Here is a 21,634-nt window from a genome sequence, read left to right on the forward strand (position 1 = left end):
GTGATTCCCGAGCGACATGCGGTGGGCCGCCCGACCCTGCCGTGATTCGCCGCCCCGCCAGGCGGCAGCGGGCCTCAACTTTCCTCCACTTTCTGTCCCTTCCTATTTATTTATTTATTTTAGTTACCGGACGGTGACGTCAGCCCGGAGGAAAGCTGCCGTTACACCGGAGGACACTGCACAGTGAGTGCTTTAACTATTCCTACCGTGTGTGTGTGTGTGTGTGTGTGTGACCGACCAGCGCCCCCACCCAACCGTCTGTGTGTCCCGGTACCAACAGGCCCGGGCCAGGACCAGGACCAGGACCGGGGCGGCCCCACCGGCTCCCGGCCGTCTGTTTGTTTGTTGTCCGACCGGAGACATGGGGACGGTGTGAACGGATCAGCGCGTGGCTTCCTCCGGTACTAGAGGTGAGTCTGCCCCGGTAACGTCACTGAATCAGCCAATAACACGATAATGATCGACGCTGGTTACTTCACGGTTGGTACCGGAACTTAATTAACCCTCATTAGTGTCTAATGAGGAGAAAACCCGCGGACGTGTAACCGGATGAGTTAAACACCGACGTCACTGAACGTCAGAGGATCAGTCCGGGGATCCCTGGACACACCGTCCTCACAGGGTGTCAGGCTCAGACCAGCGGCACTAAGGTTCCCACCTGGGGAGGGCAGTGCACGTCAGCGTGTCCGCCGGATCAGTCCGTGCACACGTTGGGTGCTTTCAGCTCAGCTGACTTTGAATCAACACGTAGTTCTCAGGTTTTTTACTGTATCGGTAAAGGAAGCGACTACACCGGGGATGGAGGGTCCGGTCCGGTCCGGTCCGTAAAGCTGAGACAGACCGACACACACTGCTCAGGCGGAGCCCGGTGTGAACACTGGGAGGCCGTTCCCGTCCCTGAAGTTAGGGCTCAGCAGGCATCTCATCTGTCTGTGCGTGTGCGGGTATTTTTAGCTGCGTGATGTTTGGTGTTGGGCAACGCCACAGAGCTGACCACACGAGAGACAGGCCCGTGCTCGTGACACCTCCAGGTGAGGAGCGCGCTCGGGCTGGTGCGTCTCTAGGTCACACTGGTCCTGTGACCAGCCCGTCTACAGGTTTAAAAGTTCACATGAACGTCACCGACGTGGTTCACTTTCCCGCCAGGTTGTTTATACCCGGATGAACCGGCCTTTAACTGGCTTCTGACCGACCCGGCTCGGCTCTCCAGCAGACGGCTTGTTTCCGCTCTGCTACGTCATAGCTGACATCATCACGTTGGAGACGTCACATACCTGCTTTAACCGCCGTTAAAAGCGGAGGCCTGGCGGGTTTACACGGGCTTTAGGGACACATCAATGTAGGGACACAGGTGAGAACAAGTCTGAGGTTTAAGGACACAGTCACGAATCAGACGGAGCAAAGAAGAAAAAGCTACGAAGACATTTAAGAAAAGACGGTGAAGGAGACTCGTTACTCACTGAACAGTGAGGACAGTTAATAAAAGTCAAAGCGGTTAAAAAATGTGTGGTGAAAGTCCTCCGGGTCCGCCTGAGGGTCCAGCTCCGCCTGAGGGTCCAGCTCCGCCTGAGGGTCCAGTTTCATAATCAGTTATATCTTTAATTAATCAGTTATATCTTGAATTTGTGACTGAGCCACGTGAGACAGACGTCTTCAGACCCCAAACTCACAAACTTCTTAAAACGTTTGATTCCATCTCTAGATGCCAAGATTTCCCACTGCATGTGAAGGCAGCACGTGGTCACTGTCATGTGAACAGGACGTGGAGCATCAGCGTGTAAACGTCCTGTACAAACCGTGGGGTCGAGCCCATGCCTATCTTTAGTTGTGTGTGTGTTTCCATAGGCAGGGCCCAGAGTGTGTGTGTGTGTGTGTTTCCATAGGCAGGATGAAGACTGTTCATCATCACATTCCTCCTGAGAGGCCTGTGGGGTGTGTTCACGCCCAGGGGACAACACACAACCGCTTCAGGAACCACAGACCCACACACGTCGACCACAACACCTCTACGTCTCAGCGATGCAGGTGGCGGCGCCTTCAGGGTGGTTTGTAGCCCGCCACTAAAATCAAAGAAGAACAGTTAATGATGAAAGTAAGATCAGCCTTCAGACGACCAATCACCTCCTTCATTATGCTGCTTCCTGTTCTTCACTTGGCGGCTGACAAACCAACGTTCACGACCGCCACCTACTGGAGTGTGTGATTTGGCAGGTGTAGTACCTGCCCACTCATGCCGCCAATATCCTTACAGAACCAGTTCAGATCTGTGTGGTTCTCAGTGGGAACCTGAATTCTGGATTCTGAACAGTTCTCCGTCGGTCAAAAAGCCACGTTTCAGAGCGGTGGGAGTGAAGCGGGTCGGACACTTCCAGTTCGACGTCATCGCTTGGAAGTACTTTGAGTTCCTAAGTGGTATGGTTAGCTACGGGGTCTGGTTAGCTACGGGGTCTGGTTAGCTACGGGGTCTGGCAGCGGTGGAAAGTAACCATTTACTCATGTAGAGGTATGTGAGTACTGGTACTGCTGGTACATTTGTACTTTTAGTTGTAATAGAGTACTTTTACACTGTGGTATTGCAGTACTCTCCTTCCGCCACTGGAAAGAACAAAAGAAGCCGAGAGTCCTGTGAACTTAATCTGTGATGTTTGGATTTTATTTATTTCTATCTGGTTTCACTCCGCTTCACGTGTAAACACTGAATGTATGTGAGGAGGGATTTAAAAGTATTTGGGTTAAAATGCGTTTGCCCTCCAGCTGCAGACTGAAGCTGCTTGTTGTGTGTCTCTTCGTCTCTCGGTGAGACCCGTGCGGTGATGCCCGGTAGAGTCTGCTTCCACATTGTGCCCATCTGCTAACTGTCCTGTGATCTCTGGCTCTGTCTGCAGCAGCTAACAGACGAACAGTCGGGACGTGAAACCAGAAGAAACCTTTGTCGTTCTGCTTGTGTCTGTTTGTGTCTAAACAGCTGGTTGGTTTGGCTAACGGCAGCTCTACGGCAAGCCGGGCCCTCAGGCTGACATCAGCTCCCAGGCATCCCTACTGCCTGAGGTCTGTGCTATGCAGGCCGCTCGCTCACCTAGACACACACACACACACACACACACAGTGGGATCAGAGCCAGTATCTGTGGCCACCATCTTGTCTGTGTGTGTTTCTGTTTGCCGTCTTTGTGACTCGAGGCTGTGCTGACACAGCACACAGCACACACACACACACACACACACACACACTCTCTTTGCCGTTTCGTGCTGTGGGAGCTGGCACCAAGAGAAACATGCACGCTCACTGGGGTCAGAGTCCAGTGAACCTCAGCCCACTTGTCAAATCCAGATCCCTTAGCGAGTCTCACTAACTTTGACTCTCCTGAACCAGCTAAAGCCGTTAATTGGTGCAAGTCAAAGCTGTGACTGTGACCGCGCTGCGGTGTTTAACGGGCGGCTGGTCTGTAGCGGCGACCTGCCAGGGAGCTGAGCCACAGCATGAATCAGCGACTGATACCGATTCCAGTGACTCTCACCTGATTCACAGCCCTGAGCTTAACGAGCTCCACTGTGACTGGATCACAGCGTGGACAGGACTGGGACTCGGTCTTCACTGGCCAGCTCCTCATCTCTACACGCTGTTGAACTACACACACACAGCGACGTGTGGATGAAGCTCTCGAACCCAGAGGTGACCACGCTCCACTGCACCACCCTTCCTGTTAAACCACATATTATATCACCGCTAACCTGAACATGACATCAGCAACACTAGAGGTCACGGTTACGCCACGGCCTCTCTGCAGGGATCAGTTCAGACACCGTCATGTTGTTGTTCAGGCGTCTGCACACAAGTGACAGGTGCTTTTTCAGACACGAGACCAACATGTAACATCACCACAACATGTGCATGACAAAGTGCGCTCTGACTGTTCTGTGTCGGGGAGAAGCCGCCGTCACCGCTGAGAAGCTTGGTGGCACTGAGTTTGTGTGCAGACGTTATGATGTGATCATTGGTTTTAGTGCCAACGCCGGTGGAGCCAGTTGTCATAAACTGGAACAGAAGCCTGGGTCACAGGGGTGAGGGCAGCTGGACCCGGAGTCCGTCCTACACCCAGAGACCTCACCTGATGAAGCACCTGTGTGGTGACATCACAGGCGTGGCAGTGGCTTGTTTATACATGAGCGTCCTGGGCGCGTCGTCCCATTCAGGTGAAACAATCTCACCGAGCTGGGGCACAGAGAAATGTCCTGGGAGGAAATGTTTTAACACAGAGACACAGTCCTAAAGCTCCATCGAAGCCTGTTGTTCTGTGTTGGCCCCAGTGCCAAACAGTCACATGTCCAGATCCAAACCAACCAGTCCGTCTCTGACTTCCTGTCTGTCCTGTCTGTGGCTCTCAGCTTACATGACGTCGGGTCCTACTGACGATGGACAGCTTTAAAAACACAGCAGCTGCTCACTGAAGTTTTTAACTAAGAGGAGGAAGTACTCCATTTGTTACGATACGAAGACGAGAAGGATGAAAACCAGTGTCAGTCGTTGTCGGTCGGGGCTTTTTCCAGGGTTTGGTGGTTTCACATTACAGTAGAGATGAAGCTCGGAGCCGTCCGATCAATAACCACCACCCCTCTGCTCTTTGTTGGGCATGGACAGAGACCAACACAGGTGGTGAGAAGCCCAGACCAAAGGCCCCCGCCCCTCCTCTATCGGACCCTCAGACTGAAAGATACACAACTGTTGCACTGTTTGTGGTCACTGTGCACCCATTTGTGTGTTTCCTGTGGCCCCCTCCCCCCCGGGCCTGTTCAGTAACGCACACATTAAATGTTGAACTAGGAACTATTGTTGTGTTCACTTTGTTCTTCAGTGTGAAGGTTTTTAACAACAGCTTGGTGTCGACACACAGACACTAACAGTTCATCACAGAACAACTGGTGTTTAAAGGCCTGAGGCGTGGGCGTGCGACACAGACTGACAAAGACAAAGAGAGAGAGAGATACATGACAGACGGGAGGAGAGAGAGAGCAGACAAACAAAGGAGAAAAGGAAGAAGAAGAAGCTGAGAGACAATGGGAGGAAAAGTAGAAAGGTGAAAATGAGACGGGTTTCCACGGCAACGGGGAAACAATAACAGGACAGGAATGTAAAGGGGGTGGAAATATGAAAGAAAGGAAGGGGGGGAGGAATGACGGAAGGAGGAGGAGGAGGGGTTAGGGAACTGTACTGAAAGGACAGAGAGAGAGGCAGTGCTCGAACGCCCAGGAGGAGGAGGAGTAGACAGAAGAATAAAAAGGGAGAGAGAGATGAAAGAAAGTGGACGAGTGTTTAAAGAGGAGAGTCAGGAGGAGGAAAAGGGAACGGTAAAGATTAAAAAGAAGAAGCTGAAAAGAAAGAACAACATGAGACAGGAAGGAGAGGAAACAGCAGGAAAAAGGAGGAATAATAAGAGAAATGAGATGAGGGAGGAAGAAGAAGAAACAAAAAGGAACAAAGGAGAAGAATGAGGAAGGTGAAGAGAAGGAGGAATGATCAAACCATGAAGAGAAGAAGAAAGAGGAGAGATCCAGTTTAAAAAGTGAAATAATAAAAGGAGAGCAGGAAATGAAAGGTGAACACGAAACAAAGATGAAAAGATAAAGATGAGAAGGAATCAAGATTCAAAAAGTAAAGAAGAGCAAAACAGGAGAGGAAGAAACAGGAAAGAAAACATTAAGGTTTGACAAGAGAAGAAGAGGAGGAGAGTGAAAGAGCAAGAGGACAGAAGGAAAGTGATGAGGGAGGGATGAGAGAGGAAAGGACCAGAAGGGAGGAGAAGAAAATCCAGCAGTGGAAAAAGAGCAGGAACGGGGGAAAATGAAGGGAGGGAGCGCTGGAAAAAATGGAGGGGGGGAAGTGGTTTGACCTTAAGGAGGAGAGAGAGAGAGAGAGAGAGAGAGAGAAGGCCACAGGCGAGTTCTAAACCTCAGGGTTCGTTTCTTCATACGTCCATAATCTCATCTGGACCTGTTGTCATGGCAACAAGCCCTCAAACTGCAGCTGGATCAGAACGTCAGCGTTCGTGCATCACTCATCGCCGGTTTACCAGCGACCAGCGGAACAAAATAACAACCTTAATGTAGAAACGCGTGGATCTGTGGCCCCAGTGCATGCTGGGACATTCCCTATACACCATGCAATACTGTGCTCATTTTGTTTCATTTCAAAATAAGAGCTCATTGTTACCTGGCGTTAGCCAATCAGTGCCCACATGAGCTGGCGAGCACTTAACAGTTCATGAGGCCGTGTTTAAACTGGCTCCAGCTGGAAAAGCAAAGCGTCTCTGTACTGAACAGGTTCTTGTGGTTGTGTCTGACCTTGTTCTCCATTTGACTGTCCTCAGGTGGAGTGGGCGGAGCTGCGTGATGGCGGGTGCGTCAGTGAAGGTGGCGGTGCGAGTCCGCCCGTTCAACTCCAGAGAGACGTGTCGCAACGCCAAGTGTGTGATCCAGATGCAGGGAAACACCACCTGTAAGAGACGACACAAACCACTGGCTTTCTGTGCTCGTGAGGACCCTCTGTGTCATAACGCCTCCCTTAGCGCCCAGCTGACACACACACACACACACACACACACTAATGCCATGGCTCTACTGCCACTGGGACCCGTCCCTCCTCAGGCCAGCTGGTGGATTGGCTTCCTACCCTCCATCTCAGACACTTCCTGTTGCTCAGATTTCCTGTCTGCCTGTCAGACTGCAGTGACGTAGACAGCCGGGTCGGGGGCTCGAACCCCGGTGCACTATGGCTCCCAGTGGAAGTGGAGTGACGGCATCAACCTCTCGACCTGTCGAGTCTGTGAAGCTGGTGAAACAGTGTCAGCGATAAAATGTTTACGTGTTAATTCTTTGCTTGTGAGATGTATGAACGAGACCAGATGTAGCCACCAGACACCTGGTTAGTCCTGGGGACCCCGACCAGAGGAAGAGGATGACAGTCGGCTTCCTGCTGCAAAGAGACGATGAAGGACCACAGAGTGAAGCTAGACTCCTGTGTTAATGTGCAGGTGGTTGAAGCAGTAGCCTGTGATTGTCACTAGTAAATGAGACATACGTCCTGGTGCCGTCTCTTCTTCTAAAGCCCAAATCATTTCTCCAGTTTTACGAACAAATCCCACAAACAAAACAAAACCTGATTCTGTCCTTTGGTGAATAAAATGTTACTCCCGTCTAAAACGAATCCACACTGGTTTTAATGAACGAAGGATTTATTCCCCAGTGTTTTTGGATTAGAGCTTAGCATGTGTTAAACTGGCCTGAGCGGTGCCACGAGGCCTCTGCCCGTCATGTGACCTCTGAACCTGCTACTGAAACTCACACACAGTTTATTAATAGGCTCTGGTGCAGCAGCTGTGTGAACACGCTCACCTCACAGACACCGATACACCGAGCCTGTTGATGATGGCTGTAGTCCGAGTCATATTTCTGGAAGATGTTGGTGTTGTCGCATGTGGATTTCACCTCCATCTTGTCCACCCAGCGGTACTCTGCTACTGTGACAGTCTATACTAACCGTCTACACACTTGTCATGTTGTGCATCATAAAACAAGGTGCACAAGGTGTTTGATAGTTCGGTACATTCCAGGCATCTCCAACCCCAAACAGCCCAAAGATGGAGCCAAGAACTTCACCTTCGACTACTCCTACTGGTCACACACGACGGTGATCACTCCCTCTACCACACACACACACACAGGTACATTCTTAATAACCCAGATGCAGAAATGACCAGAGGAAAGTTTGTGTTTCTGCAGGCTGAGGACCCCGGCTTTGTGTCTCAGAGGCAGGTCTACAAAGATATCGGAGAGGAGATGCTGCTGCACGCCTTCGAAGGTAAAACGGTCCGATGTCTGCCGCTCACTCTCCTCACTGATCCATCACGTTGTCAGAGGACTCAGCACTGAGCCAAACACAGTGACAGTCATAAAGACAGTAGTGACGATGCTACAGATTTCAGTTTGATGCAAACACCACTGATCACAGCAACACTGATGCTAAATGTGGCTAATAGTGCCAGAGGTTAACCGCCATTAAAAGCCAGGCTAAGTTTTCATTTTGGATCAGTTGGTTTGTCAGCCTGAACCAATGCCAATAAATGACGACTTGAGGAAAACGTGAGACATTTTGATGGACAGTTAGTGATCAGTTGGTTTGTCGGCGTGAACCAATGCCAATAAATGACGACTTGTTGTTTTTCAGGATATAATGTGTGTATTTTTGCATACGGCCAGACGGGTGCAGGAAAGAGCTACACCATGATGGGCAAACAGGAGCCTGGACAGGAAGGCATCATACCACAGGTGACGCCGAGTGTCTGACCTACTGACGGTGGATTCATGGCTCTGTGTCAGGACAGAAACACAATGATACTTGACCAAAAGTTTAGAACCTCTGAAGTCCAGCGCTGAGAAAACTGTATTTCTAAAAATCAAACTTCTGAGTCTAAAAGTAAAAACATTCAACAGTTGATCTCTTGTTGCGTCATCATGACAGTTTTCTTTTCCTACTGTTAGAAAGTTGAGACTTTGGAAACGTGACGGGTCCAAATGTGCACATGAGAGTAATCTGGACCCGACCCCAACAAGCTCATTTTGAACAAGCGTATTCTAATGGGTTGTGGACAACTGCTGGGCCACGAGCTAGAAGCACAAACAAGGCTGAACCAAAGCTCCAGGGAGAACGTTTTAATGATAGGTCAGTTTTAATTAAGCACAGGAGTAAAACAAGGCTTACTTTTTAGTCTGAGTCGGGAGAATGAGAGGCAGAGAGAGTCTGAAAAGGAGGTCAGACACATGGAAACAGTCCAAATACAGCAGTGACACCGAGGGAGCAGGCGAGAGGCAGAATCCACCAAACAAACACAGTCCAAACCAGCAGGTTACTCAGGAACAGGTGGCCAGAACCGGAAGCACAGCAGACCAACCTGCAACCAGACAGGAACCACACAGGCTCATACACTGAGTGAGACTAATCAGGGTAAGTGGATACAGAGTGTGAGAGGCAGAGCTGGAGGGAAGAGCCAGGGGCAGCTGGAGGCTGGATGGGGAACGTCCAGAGGAACAGAGCAGGAGAAACATGGGCTGGAGACGGAGCAAGGCTGGGACATCTCATCTTTAGAGGAGGGTCCTGAGCCACCAACCTCCTGCAGAACGATGGAGGAAATGTGGTTTAGATCAGAGTCCACAGGGCACAGCGCCGTTGAACTGAATTTACAGGGTACTTACTGTAACACTGATGTACCAGTACATACTGGGAGGTACAGAGGAACAAGATGTGGGGAGTAACTGGAAGCAGAAACGTAAAGTAGATTAGTCAGAGTCGTCAGTCTCCACGTGGACCTGACGTAGTTTTTGGCAGGTCACAGCCAAACCTTGGAAACACTTTGATGCAGAGTCATGAATCCCCTTGTAGTGGAGGACCTGTCCAAACTGGCTGTGACCGGGTTCACCGACATCCGAGACCTGATGGACGCCGGCAACAAAGCCCGGTCAGTCTTCTTCCTGCGGACAGATGCCAGGACACAGCATCCACATAATTACACAGCTCAGCAGAATAAAAGTAGCTGCTGAGGGAACTGGTGCTGAAACAGGGTTTAGTTAAAACGTTTAGGCTGCAGCTGATGTTTGTCATAAGATGATCTACCGATTGTTTGGTCTAGAGAACACTGACAAAAACAAACCAGAGTCGACGTCAATGGTCCTTATTGTCAGCGACTGACTGTGTTCGTTATCGATCACAGGACGGTTGCAGCCACGAACATGAATGAGACGTCGTCCAGGTCACACGCTGTCTTCACCATCGTCTTCACCCAGAAACGACGAGACCAGTTGACCAGTCTGGACACTGAGAAGGTGTGTGTGTGTGTTAGGTCCTTGTGAGGACTCGGCGCCCCACAGCGGTTAGTCAGGCTTTTATTTTCAACCTAAAGGTGACAACTTTCTCCTCAGGTCAGTAAGATCAGTCTGGTCGACCTGGCTGGGAGTGAGCGAGCCGACTCATCAGGGGCGAGAGGCACCAGGCTCAAGGTCAGAGTTGTCTCGTCAGTGTCCATCTAAATCTGCCTTGCATTTACTTCATATCTCCTCTATGCTTGTTGTACGTTTGTGTACAGGAAGGAGCGAACATCAACAAATCTCTGACCACGTTAGGAAAAGTGATATCAGCCTTAGCCGAGATGGTAGGACTACACACACCTTTAGTACTCAGGAGGAAGAGCACAAGATTTTAGTTTTTAGTGAAAAGCAGACAAATCTCTTCCAGACGTTACAGTGAAGCCTGACTTTCCTCTTCTCTCCTCCACAGCAGAGCAATAAGAAGAGAAAGAGCGACTTTATTCCCTACAGAGACTCTGTTCTCACCTGGCTACTGAAGGAAAACCTGGGTAAGCACAGCCAGTATCGGGGGCAGCAGCACTGCAGTGACAGCTGAGCTACGGTAGGATCAAGACCAGCTGCTTTGAAATAAACAGTACCAGGTTTAATTTGAAGACACGTGTTCTCAGAATGCTAATAGAATTAGTGACACCAGGTCTAGAACTGGAGCAGCTTTACACAGAGACCAACAACAGCAGCAGTAGACCTGGTACTAGACCAGGTCTATCACACCTGGGGCCTCAGCTGGCACAGGTAGTAGTGATGGTAAAGCTACTGTCAGGGCTGGTAGCAGCAGAGTTATACTGTAGTATCAGGCTCAGTATGAGTTAACAGTTTCACTGTGTGCTCATTTCAGGGGGAAACTCCCGGACGGCCATGATCGCTGCTCTTAGTCCTGCTGACATCAGCTATGAAGAAACACTGAGCACTCTGAGGTCAGAAACCGGTGTCTGTCCGCCGTCATCTGTCGGACGTGGCTTCATTTTGTCACGTATAGATTAGTAAAAGCTAAACAAGTCGGTGTCTTCTAGTGTGATCCAGTCTGTTTCTGTTCAGACCATGGCCCTGTTGTCCACGTTAGTCTGACTCAGTGCGATGTGGTTCCAGGTACGCCGACCGCGCCAAACAGATTCGTTGTAACGCTGTGATCAACGAAGATCCAAATGCCAAACTGATCAGAGAGCTGAAGGCCGAAGTGGAGCGGCTGAGGAACCTGCTGTTCTCCCAGGGCCTGCAGGAGCTGCTGGGCAACGCCGGTACACTCCCAGTGCACGGTGTGCACGCAGTACGCTGTGTACAACGTTACACATTCACCTTACTGCTACTCACTTATAGTAGTATATACTCTGATAGTACACTGTGTAAACCGTACTTATACACATAAAACTCCATATGTGATACATTGTAGTGGTTTACACACATCACTGTGTAACCATACTGGTCCATGTTGGTACATTAGACTGGTGTGCACCCATTATACAGCAGACTGGTATTTACACATGCATGGTATTATATATGTAATACTGCTACACACATTTTGTACATTATACTACTAGTTACACACTATAATGAATAAGTTAAAGTACACAAATGTTACACAGTAGATACAGTACAAATATATGAACTCAGACGGTTTGTATACGATGTGTGTGTTTATGTGAGCGTGGTGTGTCTGGCACGTCTATGTGTGGTATGTTTAGAGGCGGGTATTTACAGACAGTGGCAGCTGTGTGTGTGTGTGTGAGAGTGTGTGTGTGTGAGAGAGCTGATATTTACAAGCTGTTCTCCACATACCCAGAATAGCCGACATTCCTACTTGTTAAAACATGAAACCTGACTCTAGCTCCACTTTCCCTCCGTCTCTCAAAGTCGCCAACAACAGCAGCCAGAGCGGTGCTGCAGGTGTGCCCCCCTCCCCACTGCAGCTGGCTCTCGCAGCCAACGGGGTCGCGCCTAAGAACGGCTCCGCCCTCCCAGGTGACTGTGTAGACAAAGTAGAGGCTGAACAACGGCACTGAAATCTGATGCTGCCTCTTTACTAACTGAACTTCACTCACATGCACTTCCTCTCAGGTGGGTGGGCTGAGCCGGCGTCTGCAGGTGACGTAGATGCTGACCCCGACATCCTGATGGAGAACAGAGACGAAGGAGAGGAGGTGGTCGCTACGGAGACCATCAGTAAAGAGGAAGCGGCCGAGAGACTGCTGGTACGATCAGATGCTGCTGACAGACTGGAACTGAAAGCCAACCATCGGGCTGAGAACACACAGACGTGATACACACATTTTTAGATCCAGTGGGGCCGACGCTACACAACATTATCTCTGACGTCCCACATGAAGAAACATCCATACAGAGAAAAAGATGTTCCTTAAAACTGCACAACCTCATTGAGAATGATCAGGATTTTGAGTTTTGTCTTGCTTTTATCCGCGGTGGATGTGTTGGACTTTGAAACCTGACGTGAGCTTGTCTGTCGGTGTTTTGTAGGAAACGGAGAAGATCATCGCTGAACTGAACGAAACGTGGGAGGAGAAACTAAGAAAGACAGAATCTATCCGTCTGGAGAGGTAACATCACCAGTTGAGCTTCTTTCATACCTGCAGTCGTTTTGGATTTCAGTTGTATTTAAGTGGGTGGTTTTACTTCTGCTGGTGTAGTTTAATGGTTAGTGTCTGTGTCCGTTGATCCCACTCTGCTGTGGACTGTCAGGGTGAGATGATTCACACAAACAGAGCACAGCAGTCGACCGTTTACACCTCACGCAGCCAGACCGAACCACTCCTAAGAATCCGGTGCATACACACAACACTCGGTGCAGACCTAAGGTTTAAGAGCCGATGTTGAATCATTCAAATATCACAATGCAAGCACAAAGATCGATCTCAGGAATTTAAGAGTCGATGTTGAATCATTCAAATATCACAATTAATCTGAATTTGTTTTATCCAGAGTACCTGGGCTGCTGTCTGGCCACACAGGACTCTACATCCAGGTCAACTTGCCGGCCGACCTGACGTCCATCCTGTGCGGTTTGCTGTAAAGACAGCAGCCCAGATACTCTGGGTCTGGTATCTGTGTTCCTTCTGACTCTGAGATGAGTGTGAAAAATGATTTGACTGAAGTCTTGTTTCCTCCTCGCTCGCTGAGGCTGGTTTACCTGGGGACGCCGTTGAAGGCAGCTTTTTGTTTCCCAGAGTCTCTACATCAGTGGCAGTGATAGAGACCCCCTTCCCACATTTAGAGGACATGCAGCAGTACTGTGTCCATCTGCTTCCTGTTCCTCCAGTTCTCCTGATGTTCCCTAAATGCAGCATGATCACTGAAACCAAAAGAAAGAGCTACAGAATGATGAGCGCTGTCACTAACAGAACCTCTCTCTCCATGTCTCTGTCGCTGTTGTTCGCCCAGAGAGGCCCTGCTGGCGGAGATGGGCGTGTCCATCAAAGAAGATGGAGGAACACTGGGCGTCTTCTCTCCTAAAGGAGTGAGTCCTCGTGTCTGTTGTTCACATTATGATTTCTGTTGGTTCGTCTCTGTGAGCGGTTAAACCAGTTTTGGCACATTTGACCATAGCGATAACTGAGAACGCTCTGCGAGCGTTTGGTCTGCTGGGGGGGTGGGCTTCCTGCTTTGAGTCGCTTGATAAATCCAGACCCCAGTCATGTGTGACGACCGTGTCTGTAGCTGGATCGGCCCTGATAATGTGGCTGATGTTTCTGTCCAAGCATCAGTGGAGTTCACCTGTGTGTTGTCCCACTGCAGACGCCTCACCTGGTCAACCTGAACGAAGACCCGCTGATGTCAGAGTGTCTCCTGTACTACATTAAAGAGGGCTTCACCAGGTCAGACGCTGGGATTCTCTGTTTGGTGCAAACCTCTGTGGGCTTGGCTTTGATTAGACTCAGTCCAGTTCAATGTCACTGTGGAACTCAGGTACCGCCACAGAAGTAAGATCATCCTGTTTCTGTCTGTGTTTCAGGGTGGGACAGCAGGACGTGGACATCAAGCTGTCCGGCCACTTCATAAAGGAGATTCACTGTGTGTTTGTCAGTGAGACCAACGAGCAGGGGGAGGGTGAGACGTCGTGTGCTTGTTATTCTCTGACATACAGGACAACATTTCGATTAAATCCACCTGAAGCTCGTGAGCCTTTGGTCACATAACTAGACAAACACACTGCTGAAGCTGAGGCGGTGAATGTCACGGTGTCGTCCAGTCAGACTGAGCCAAGTCTGGACGGAGAGCTGCAGCAGTCCCAGTCCAGTTGTTGTCTTCCTGTCAGTTTGTGGGGTTAGAGCGCCCCCCAGTGGTCAGACTGAGGCAGCTGCAGCTCAGACGCCCGACGCCCTCAGGGGCTTGTTCCACACAAGCATCCGAAAACACACAAAGTCTGCAGTGAACTTGTGAAGCGTGTGTATGTGTGTGTGTGTGTGTGTGTGTGTGTTCAGTGGGTGACTCTTTCTTCTTCTCTTTCTGTAAAAGCTGCCAGGACGTCTATCAGGTATCGTTTAACAGTCACTGTTACTAGTTACCGTGGTGACCCCCCAGTATGCTGTGTGTGTGTGTGTGTGTACCCACCTGTTGTGTGTTACTGTGCTCCAGTCTGCATGTACACGTGTTGCTTTGTGTCCTAACCTCTGTGTGTGACCTTCTTCTTCTGCAGTGGTGGTCACTCTGGAGCCGCTGCCTGGAGCTGAGACGTACGTTAACGGGAAGCAGATCAGCGAGGCCGTCGTCCTCAAACAAGGTGCCAGCTGTCAGGGCGAACAGGAGGGAAGGTTGGGGTGATGACAGTTTGACAGTTGACAACAATGGAAGGAAAGGAGGAGGAGGAGGTTCAGATCTGATCAATATCACTGCTTGTATTGATAATTACTGCCAATACAGTTCTCTAGCGATACTCTCAGTGGCTCCGGCTTTATTGCTGTGCAAATCCAACAGCTTATATTTGTAGTGGGTTTATAATTTGTGTAACTTCATTGACTTTTTACTTTTTTAATATAAGCTAATATTGTTCCTAAAGCAGCAGCAAAGTCACCGTGTAAACTCTCTGGAAACTGGTCTCACCCTCTTCCTGTCTGACCCCGTTGCTAGGTAACCGCATCGTGATGGGGAAGAACCACGTGTTTCGGTTCAACCACCCGGAGCAGACGCGGCTGGAGAGGGAGCGCAACGCCACGGCCGAGCAGCAGGCGGAGCCAGAGGACTGGAACTACGCCCAGAAAGAGCTGCTGGAGAAACAAGGCATCGACATCAAACTGGAGATGGAGAAGAGGTAGAACAGCAGCGGACTAGAGATGTCTTCATAACCTATCTGTCTTTTATCATCGTTAGATGTAGACGTTACCGACTGGTTGGCTGATGGTGCCAGTTAACTGGCTGCTGTGTGTTCCAGGCTGCAGGACATGGAGTCTCAGTACCGTAAAGAGAAGGAGGAGGCCGACCTGCTGCTGGAGCAGCACAGACTGGTAGGGTCCTGTTTGAGTCGCAGCAGCAGGTCCTGACAGGGAGGTCACAGCGTTCAACCTGTGTGTGTGTGTGTGTGTTTAGTACGCAGACAGCGACAGCGGCGACGACTCCGACAAACGCTCCTGTGAGGAGAGCTGGAAGCTGATCTCCTCCCTCAGAGAGAAGCTACCTGCCCACAAGGTGAACACACCTGTGTGCTGGAGGTTGTCAGGGCCTCACACAGAGGCAGGGGGGCGTAAGCATGAAGTCGACCGTTGTCACGGCTCAGCGAGTTGCACTGTGGGCTACAAGTTGAGCCTGTACTCTCTGCTTCTTATTAGTTTACATGTCAAGTGTCCCTGCATCACTGAGATACTGAAGGAAACAGCAGCACATTTGTCCTGTGGTTTCTAAACTGACTCATGGACGTGTTGATATCAGACATAAAACATCCTCCTTAAGCTGCAGGAAGTAAAATACATTTGTCATTAAAACCACAGTCAGATATTTTAGCTCCGCTGCCTGATGCCTGTGTGTCTGAGTCCAGGTGCAGTGCATCGTGAAGCGCTGCGGTCTGCCCAGCAGCGGGAAGAGGAGGGAGCCTCTCCGAGTCTACCAGATCCCCCAGAGGAGGAGGATCAGCAAAGACCCCAAACGGGTCACCATCGAAGACCTCCGCATGCAGGCCGTCAAAGAGATCTGCTACGAGGTCTCACACACACACATCAGTACACAACAGAAAAATGGAGCACGGCAGTATGTTCTTAAAAACATTAGCCAGTGACTGTGGTTTCTAAGTCACTGAACTATTCCACATTTAGGCAGAGGTGTGATGATCTTTTTAGCCTTTTCCTTCATTTGCCAGGTTATCGTTTAGGACATGGCATCATTTCCCCAGTAAACCCAGGAGCATCTGTATTTTTACAGACCTTGATTTTAAGTGTGCTGCTGTGTGTGGCGCCCCCCTCAGGTGGCTCTGGGAGACTTCCGTCACTCCCGTCAGGAGATCGAAGCGCTGTCCATCGTCAAGATGAAGGAACTGTGCCGCATGTACGCCAAGAAGGATTCCAACGAGAGGGAGAGCTGGAGGGCCGTGGCCCAGGACGTCTGCGACACTGTGGGCATCGGGGAGGAGAGGAGCCCCCCCACGGAGGAGGGAGGGGGAGGAGGAGAGACGGGAGAGGGAGGGGACAAAGGAAACGTGTATGACCTGAAGGCTCACATCGACAAACTGACTGATATTTTGGAGGTGAGTTCTGCACAGTCACAGTGGAAAGGCGGCCTCATCCACACTAATAACAGGTGCTAACTGCAGTCAGTGGATGTGTCACACGTCGCTGGAAGGACAGTCTTCCTCCTCCTCCTCCTCCTCTGGTGTCGTCTTATGACTTCTGAGTGGCTGGAAGGTGTGGATTAACTTGTAGTAACTGCACAGTTTACTCTGACTCTTCCAGGAGGTGAAGCTGCAGAACAACATGAAGGACGAGGAGATCAAGGCTCTGAGGGACAGAATGATCAAGATGGAGAGCATCATACCTGTTCAGGTGCGCTGACATCACGTCCTGTCCACCAGCTGCTCGTCTTTCACTGACTGCTGTTTGACTCCATTTTCCTCTCGTTTCCAGGATGACGATGTGAACGGCGAAGGAGGCGGGTCTCCTCAGAGGGACGGGGCCGGCGACAGCCCCAACCCGCCAGAGGCCAGAGTTCAGCGGCTGATGGATGAAGACCCGGTGTTCAGGAGAGGACGCCTCCGCTGGCTGAAACAGGAACAGCAACGAATCCTGAACCTGCAGCAGCAGAACATCACCAAGAAACTGCGAGGACAGAACCAGAACCAAGGTCAGCGGGTGGATGAGGGTTGACCCCAGCCCACTTCACTAATTAAATCTGAGTTAACCCGTTATGAGGAGCTACATCTAAAGCAGGAAGTGTTGTCTGTTTGTTCAACTCCTGTCTGATGACTCCCCCCTCCTGCAGGTCAGAACTCCCCCACGGTTCCCATTCATCTCCCAGGGACCGGACGCTTCATCCCTCCCCAGGAGTGCAAGCTTAAGTTCCCCTTCAAGAGTAACCCCGCCCACCGGTTGTCATGGGGATCAGCCAGCGCCACCCTGCAGGCTCTGGGTCTCGAGGGGGGAGGAGAAGATGAGGGAGAGCAGGGGGAGGAGGGAGGAGGAGGAGTGGACGGTAAAGGTTCTCCCTCACCACCTCCTCCTGTCCAGCGTCAGTCTCCTGCTCTCTTGCCCCCCCCCTTCCAAGCCCCACCCCCTCGCATGCGCACCCCTAGCCCTCATCGCGCCTGGCAACAGCGTAACCACGGCAACCAGGGTAATCAGGGTGGCTTCTACTACCATCACCAGGGAAACAACCAAAACCAACAGCGCCGCTACCGTCGCAACTCTCTGGACAGTTCCAACCATGGCAACGGTCACTACGACAACAGCCAGCATGACGGAGGTGGTAGCGGTGGCAGTGGCAATAGTGGCGGTCACCAGGGGCGACCGAGACAGAGGAGGGGGGTGTCACCTGGGCCAGGGGGGGAGAGAGGAGGAGGGAGGGACAGAGACAGAGATGGAGGCTTCTATTATAGTCAGCACCAGTACCAGCAGTACCATCACAATCCCTACTACAACCCCCTCAGTGCACCATTCCAGCCAGGACCTCACCCCAACTTCCACAGCCTGCCGCACCCTGGGCCCCTGCCCCCTCCTCCTGACATGCTGCTGGGCATGGTGCCACCGCCAGGGGGGTGGGGCTTCACCACCCCACCCAGGATGAGGCGGCAGTTCAGTGCACCAGACCTCAAAAACAACAAGGAGACCCCCATCTGACCTCGGACACAGGGAGGTCTCTGATTGGCTGTGGGACACAGGGTGGTCCTGATGCTGTAGAGAATAGGCTGTGTGTGTGTGTGTGTGTGTATGTGTGTGTGTGTGTGTGTGTGTGTGTGTGTGTGTGAGCACTTTTACTACACTGATCGGCCCTTCACACACCATCTAACATCACACTTCTTGTAACTTCAGTCCTGCTGTGTGTGTGTGTCTGGATTCTTTTTGTTAGCACAGGTTAGCTGTTACCATAGCGACACTGTTTTTAGGAAAAGTGGATTATTTTATTTTTTGCCAATTGTTGAGCTGTTAAACAGGAAGTTTATTATGTGTTGATGTAGGTTTACTGATATTTTGGTCTTGATTGTTTAGAACAAGGTGCCTTAAAGCTGAAGCGTTAGCTCCCGGGGCTAGCTCCTGTTAGCAGAGGCCATTTGTTGAAGCCGTTTTTTTTTTTAAGATGAAGTGCATTGGTTTGTTTTTCCTGGACAGGGTCAGTGTTTGTAATTTAATAGACTTGAGTTTTAGCTCCTCTGTTTCAGCCGCTATTAGCCCAGGAGGCTAACTGGCCTAGTTCAGCCTGAGTGGTCAGTGTTAGCTTGAGCTAATAGTGAGTTAGCCAGAAAAGGGCGCAATAGACAACTGTCTGCTGTTTCAGGCTGATAGGTTACATGGTGAAGTGTTAACAGTTTAGCACAGGTGAAAGTATTAGCTTAGCCTAGCCTAGCCAAGGCGGCATTCGTGTTTTATGGGAATTATGGTTTGTACGAACACAAAGAATTTAACTGAAAGCTTTTTATGTACTGAAATATTTCCCATGTTACACCAGAAGGCGACCTGAACTACCACTGATCACTGGTCAAAACAAACAGACTAGGGAGACCTGCCGTTAGAATTATAGCCTGTCCAATACTGGATTTTTGACAGATATCGGCTTCAGAAAATAAAACCTAAGGATACACCAGTCAACAGTCATAGTTTCTAAATGACCATGACATGTTTTTGGTATTTCAGTGCTCACATTTCATTTAAGTTTCATAAAGTCACTGTAAATAAAATGTTTAACTCACAAAGGTGCATTTACTGTAGTAAAGCTCACGTATTGGACTTCAAACAAACACGGTGTTTACGCGTCTCCCACATGAAGACGGTTGGAGAACATTCCTCTCCAGGCTTCAAGCTCGTATTTACCGTCTCTCCCATGTGACCTGAATGCTGCGTTGCTGAGTGCTACAAACCAAAGAAGGCTGCTGTGTGGCGCCCCCTGCAGGAGAGCAGAGCGCTGGCAGGCACTGCTGTACAGACAGATGGAGGGTAGGGATGTTACCTGGAAAGCAAAAGGATAAAAAGATGGTTTAGAGTAAAGTGTGAGGAGAGGACGGAGAAGAGCAGGTGTTGTGGTTGTGAAAGTTGAGACTCACGTTGAATCTTTTTAAAGTGTTGTGTGTATATTTGAAGTGTTTTTGTTTTTATGAAGACGAATCGATTTCCAAACAGGCTGCAACATATGAAACATGATGGGCTCACCGTCTCTGGCAATCATCAGAGATAACTGACATGCGATGCCTCACGTGAGATGTAGGAATCAAGATGGATTACAATTTATGTAGGGCTGTGAAAGCAAGGAACTGTGGGTAATGTAGTGTGAGAGAGGGGGATTAGAGAGAAGAGTGAAGATGGAAAAGTGAGATGCTTAAAAAAAATCTTGAGATTTGACGTTTTGTTTTTGAAGTAGGAACATAGCCTACAACATGTTCTGGGTGACAGTAACTTCCTCCTGGGAGGAGGCACTACGTACCTGACGCTACGTACCTGATGCTACGTACCTGATGCTACGTAGTACTTTATGTCCACATCAGTTGTGACAAGAAGGGGAATAAACTGCTGCCTCACTGAGATGTCAGGAAGTTGATACGTGCGGCTTCTTCAATCTGAATGAATTGATGTTGCATTTAAAGTCACTTTAAAAATGTTTAACACATTTAGTGGCAGATGTTTTTTTCTACTGTTGCCAACTGGGCAGTCGTGTTCCCACATTTTCTTCAGACCTTTTCCATCATTGTTGTTTTTTCTTTAAGGTGCCATATAACTAATCAGCTTCTGTCAGAAGCAAAGATGCTCAGCACACCTCAGTCTAAGGTGTGATCCTCAAACTGATGTTTCAGTCCACAGATACTTCAAAAGTCGGAGGGATTTGCTGTAATGATGATGACAAAAAACACAGGAAGTGATTGTGATTGGCCCGAGAAGCATGACATCAGCAGAAGTTTATGTTCGCCTTGTTTTGCTCTGCTGTCTCTGGAATCGACCAATCACAGGACAGTCCTGCTGCCACTGCTGGGCTTGATGGGAAACTTTCTTCTTTATCTTTTTTTTATACGGTTTGTTTTTCTTCTTTCGTGTTTTCATTTGCTTCTTGTCCTCAGTATTTTAACCCCGCCTACTTGTCTGACTTTTGCTTTATGATGTCATCACTATTATTAAGAATAATATGATTTTAAAGTTACGTGTCAATACTGGGCTCTTGGATGCTGCTATGGGAGCTTCGTTGTGATTGTGTATGTTGGACATCTGTGTGGGGGGGTGTGCACACATTTGCAGGTTCATTTAGTTTTATTTTACTTTATTATGCTTATTTTATTGTTTTCCCTCTAATTGTCTGTTTAGTTTTGTTATTTTGGAGATTTGGGGAGGAGGCGGGGCATAAGATGGGGGTGTTACCATGGCAACTGGGCTCGGCAGAACCCCAGAACATTCTAGAACTCCCCGCCCATTCCTCTGGCACCTCTGCTCCAATCACAGCCTCTGAATCTCTGACATCACAGCATGATGTCACTTCAGGACTCTGGAACACAAGCGTGATGACATCATGGTGCAGCCCTCCTATTGGCCCAGAGCTCCTGTTGTTTTTCTGTCCATGCCAAGTTGTTGTGTCTGTTTTTGTTGTATCAGGAACCAATCTCAGGCTCTACCTGCCGACAACAAGATGACAATAAACTGTCAGTGAGAATGAAAATGAAACAGGAGTCCTGCTTCACGAGGTCCACACGCTATGGTGGCTCAGAGCGCTTGAACCACTGGAGATGAGGGAAACACCTTCAGTCTGACCGCGTATATACAGTACAACATAACACACCACAAATGGTGGTGGAAGAAATACTCACATCCTTTAATCCAGCAAAAGTACAAGGTCGAATACTCAAGTACAAGTCCTGAAGTATTATCAGCTAAAGAAACTTAGTTATAAACGAAAGTGCGTAAGCAGCGTCTTACTGATGCAGCTGCTCAAGGAGCAGCTAGTTTAACGGTCCAAACGTAGGGGTCGAGTCCTCCGAAAGGTCGCCAGATAAATCTGAGGGTGATTAAAGAAGGAAAATGAGACTTTAGTCCAAACTGGACCTTTTTTGTTAAATGTAGTTTACATCTTTGGACGTCACAGAAACACTGTGGGATGTTTAG

General features: G+C 49.6%; 1 protein-coding gene across 1 annotated transcript; it reads left to right on the forward strand.

Annotated features, from left to right (window-relative positions):
- Nucleotides 1-33: 33 nt before the first annotated feature.
- Nucleotides 34-20,734, forward strand: LOC109972968 (kinesin-like protein KIF1C). The gene is made up of 29 exons (XM_020622233.1): nt 34-183; nt 281-410; nt 6,365-6,492; nt 7,607-7,683; nt 7,776-7,854; nt 8,221-8,333; nt 9,012-9,184; nt 9,413-9,508; nt 9,761-9,872; nt 9,969-10,046; nt 10,133-10,198; nt 10,327-10,402; nt 10,750-10,828; nt 11,001-11,167; nt 11,763-11,870; nt 11,967-12,100; nt 12,384-12,463; nt 13,305-13,380; nt 13,659-13,738; nt 13,876-13,970; nt 14,560-14,643; nt 14,991-15,171; nt 15,292-15,364; nt 15,447-15,545; nt 15,892-16,053; nt 16,315-16,593; nt 16,799-16,888; nt 16,970-17,186; nt 17,325-20,734. Exons 3-29 carry the CDS (start codon nt 6,387-6,389, stop codon nt 18,176-18,178), a joined length of 3,834 nt encoding a protein of 1,277 aa, XP_020477889.1. The 5' UTR covers nt 34-183; nt 281-410; nt 6,365-6,386; the 3' UTR covers nt 18,179-20,734.
- Nucleotides 20,735-21,634: the final 900 nt, after the last annotated feature.

The sequence above is a fragment of the Monopterus albus genome, unplaced genomic scaffold (assembly GCF_001952655.1).
Source record: "Monopterus albus unplaced genomic scaffold, M_albus_1.0 scaffold274.1, whole genome shotgun sequence".
In the NCBI taxonomy this organism is placed as follows: domain Eukaryota; kingdom Metazoa; phylum Chordata; class Actinopteri; order Synbranchiformes; family Synbranchidae; genus Monopterus; species Monopterus albus.

Excerpts from the sequence above, each read along its gene's own strand:
- LOC109972968 (XM_020622233.1), top strand. The coding sequence starts at position 6,387 with ATGGCGGGTGCGTCAGTGAAGGTGGCGGTGCGAGTCCGCCCGTTCAAC. Across the intron at positions 12,101-12,383 it reads AAGCGGCCGAGAGACTGCTG|GAAACGGAGAAGATCATCGC; the intron begins GTACGATCAGAT and ends GGTGTTTTGTAG. Across the intron at positions 15,546-15,891 it reads AGAAGCTACCTGCCCACAAG|GTGCAGTGCATCGTGAAGCG; the intron begins GTGAACACACCT and ends GTCTGAGTCCAG.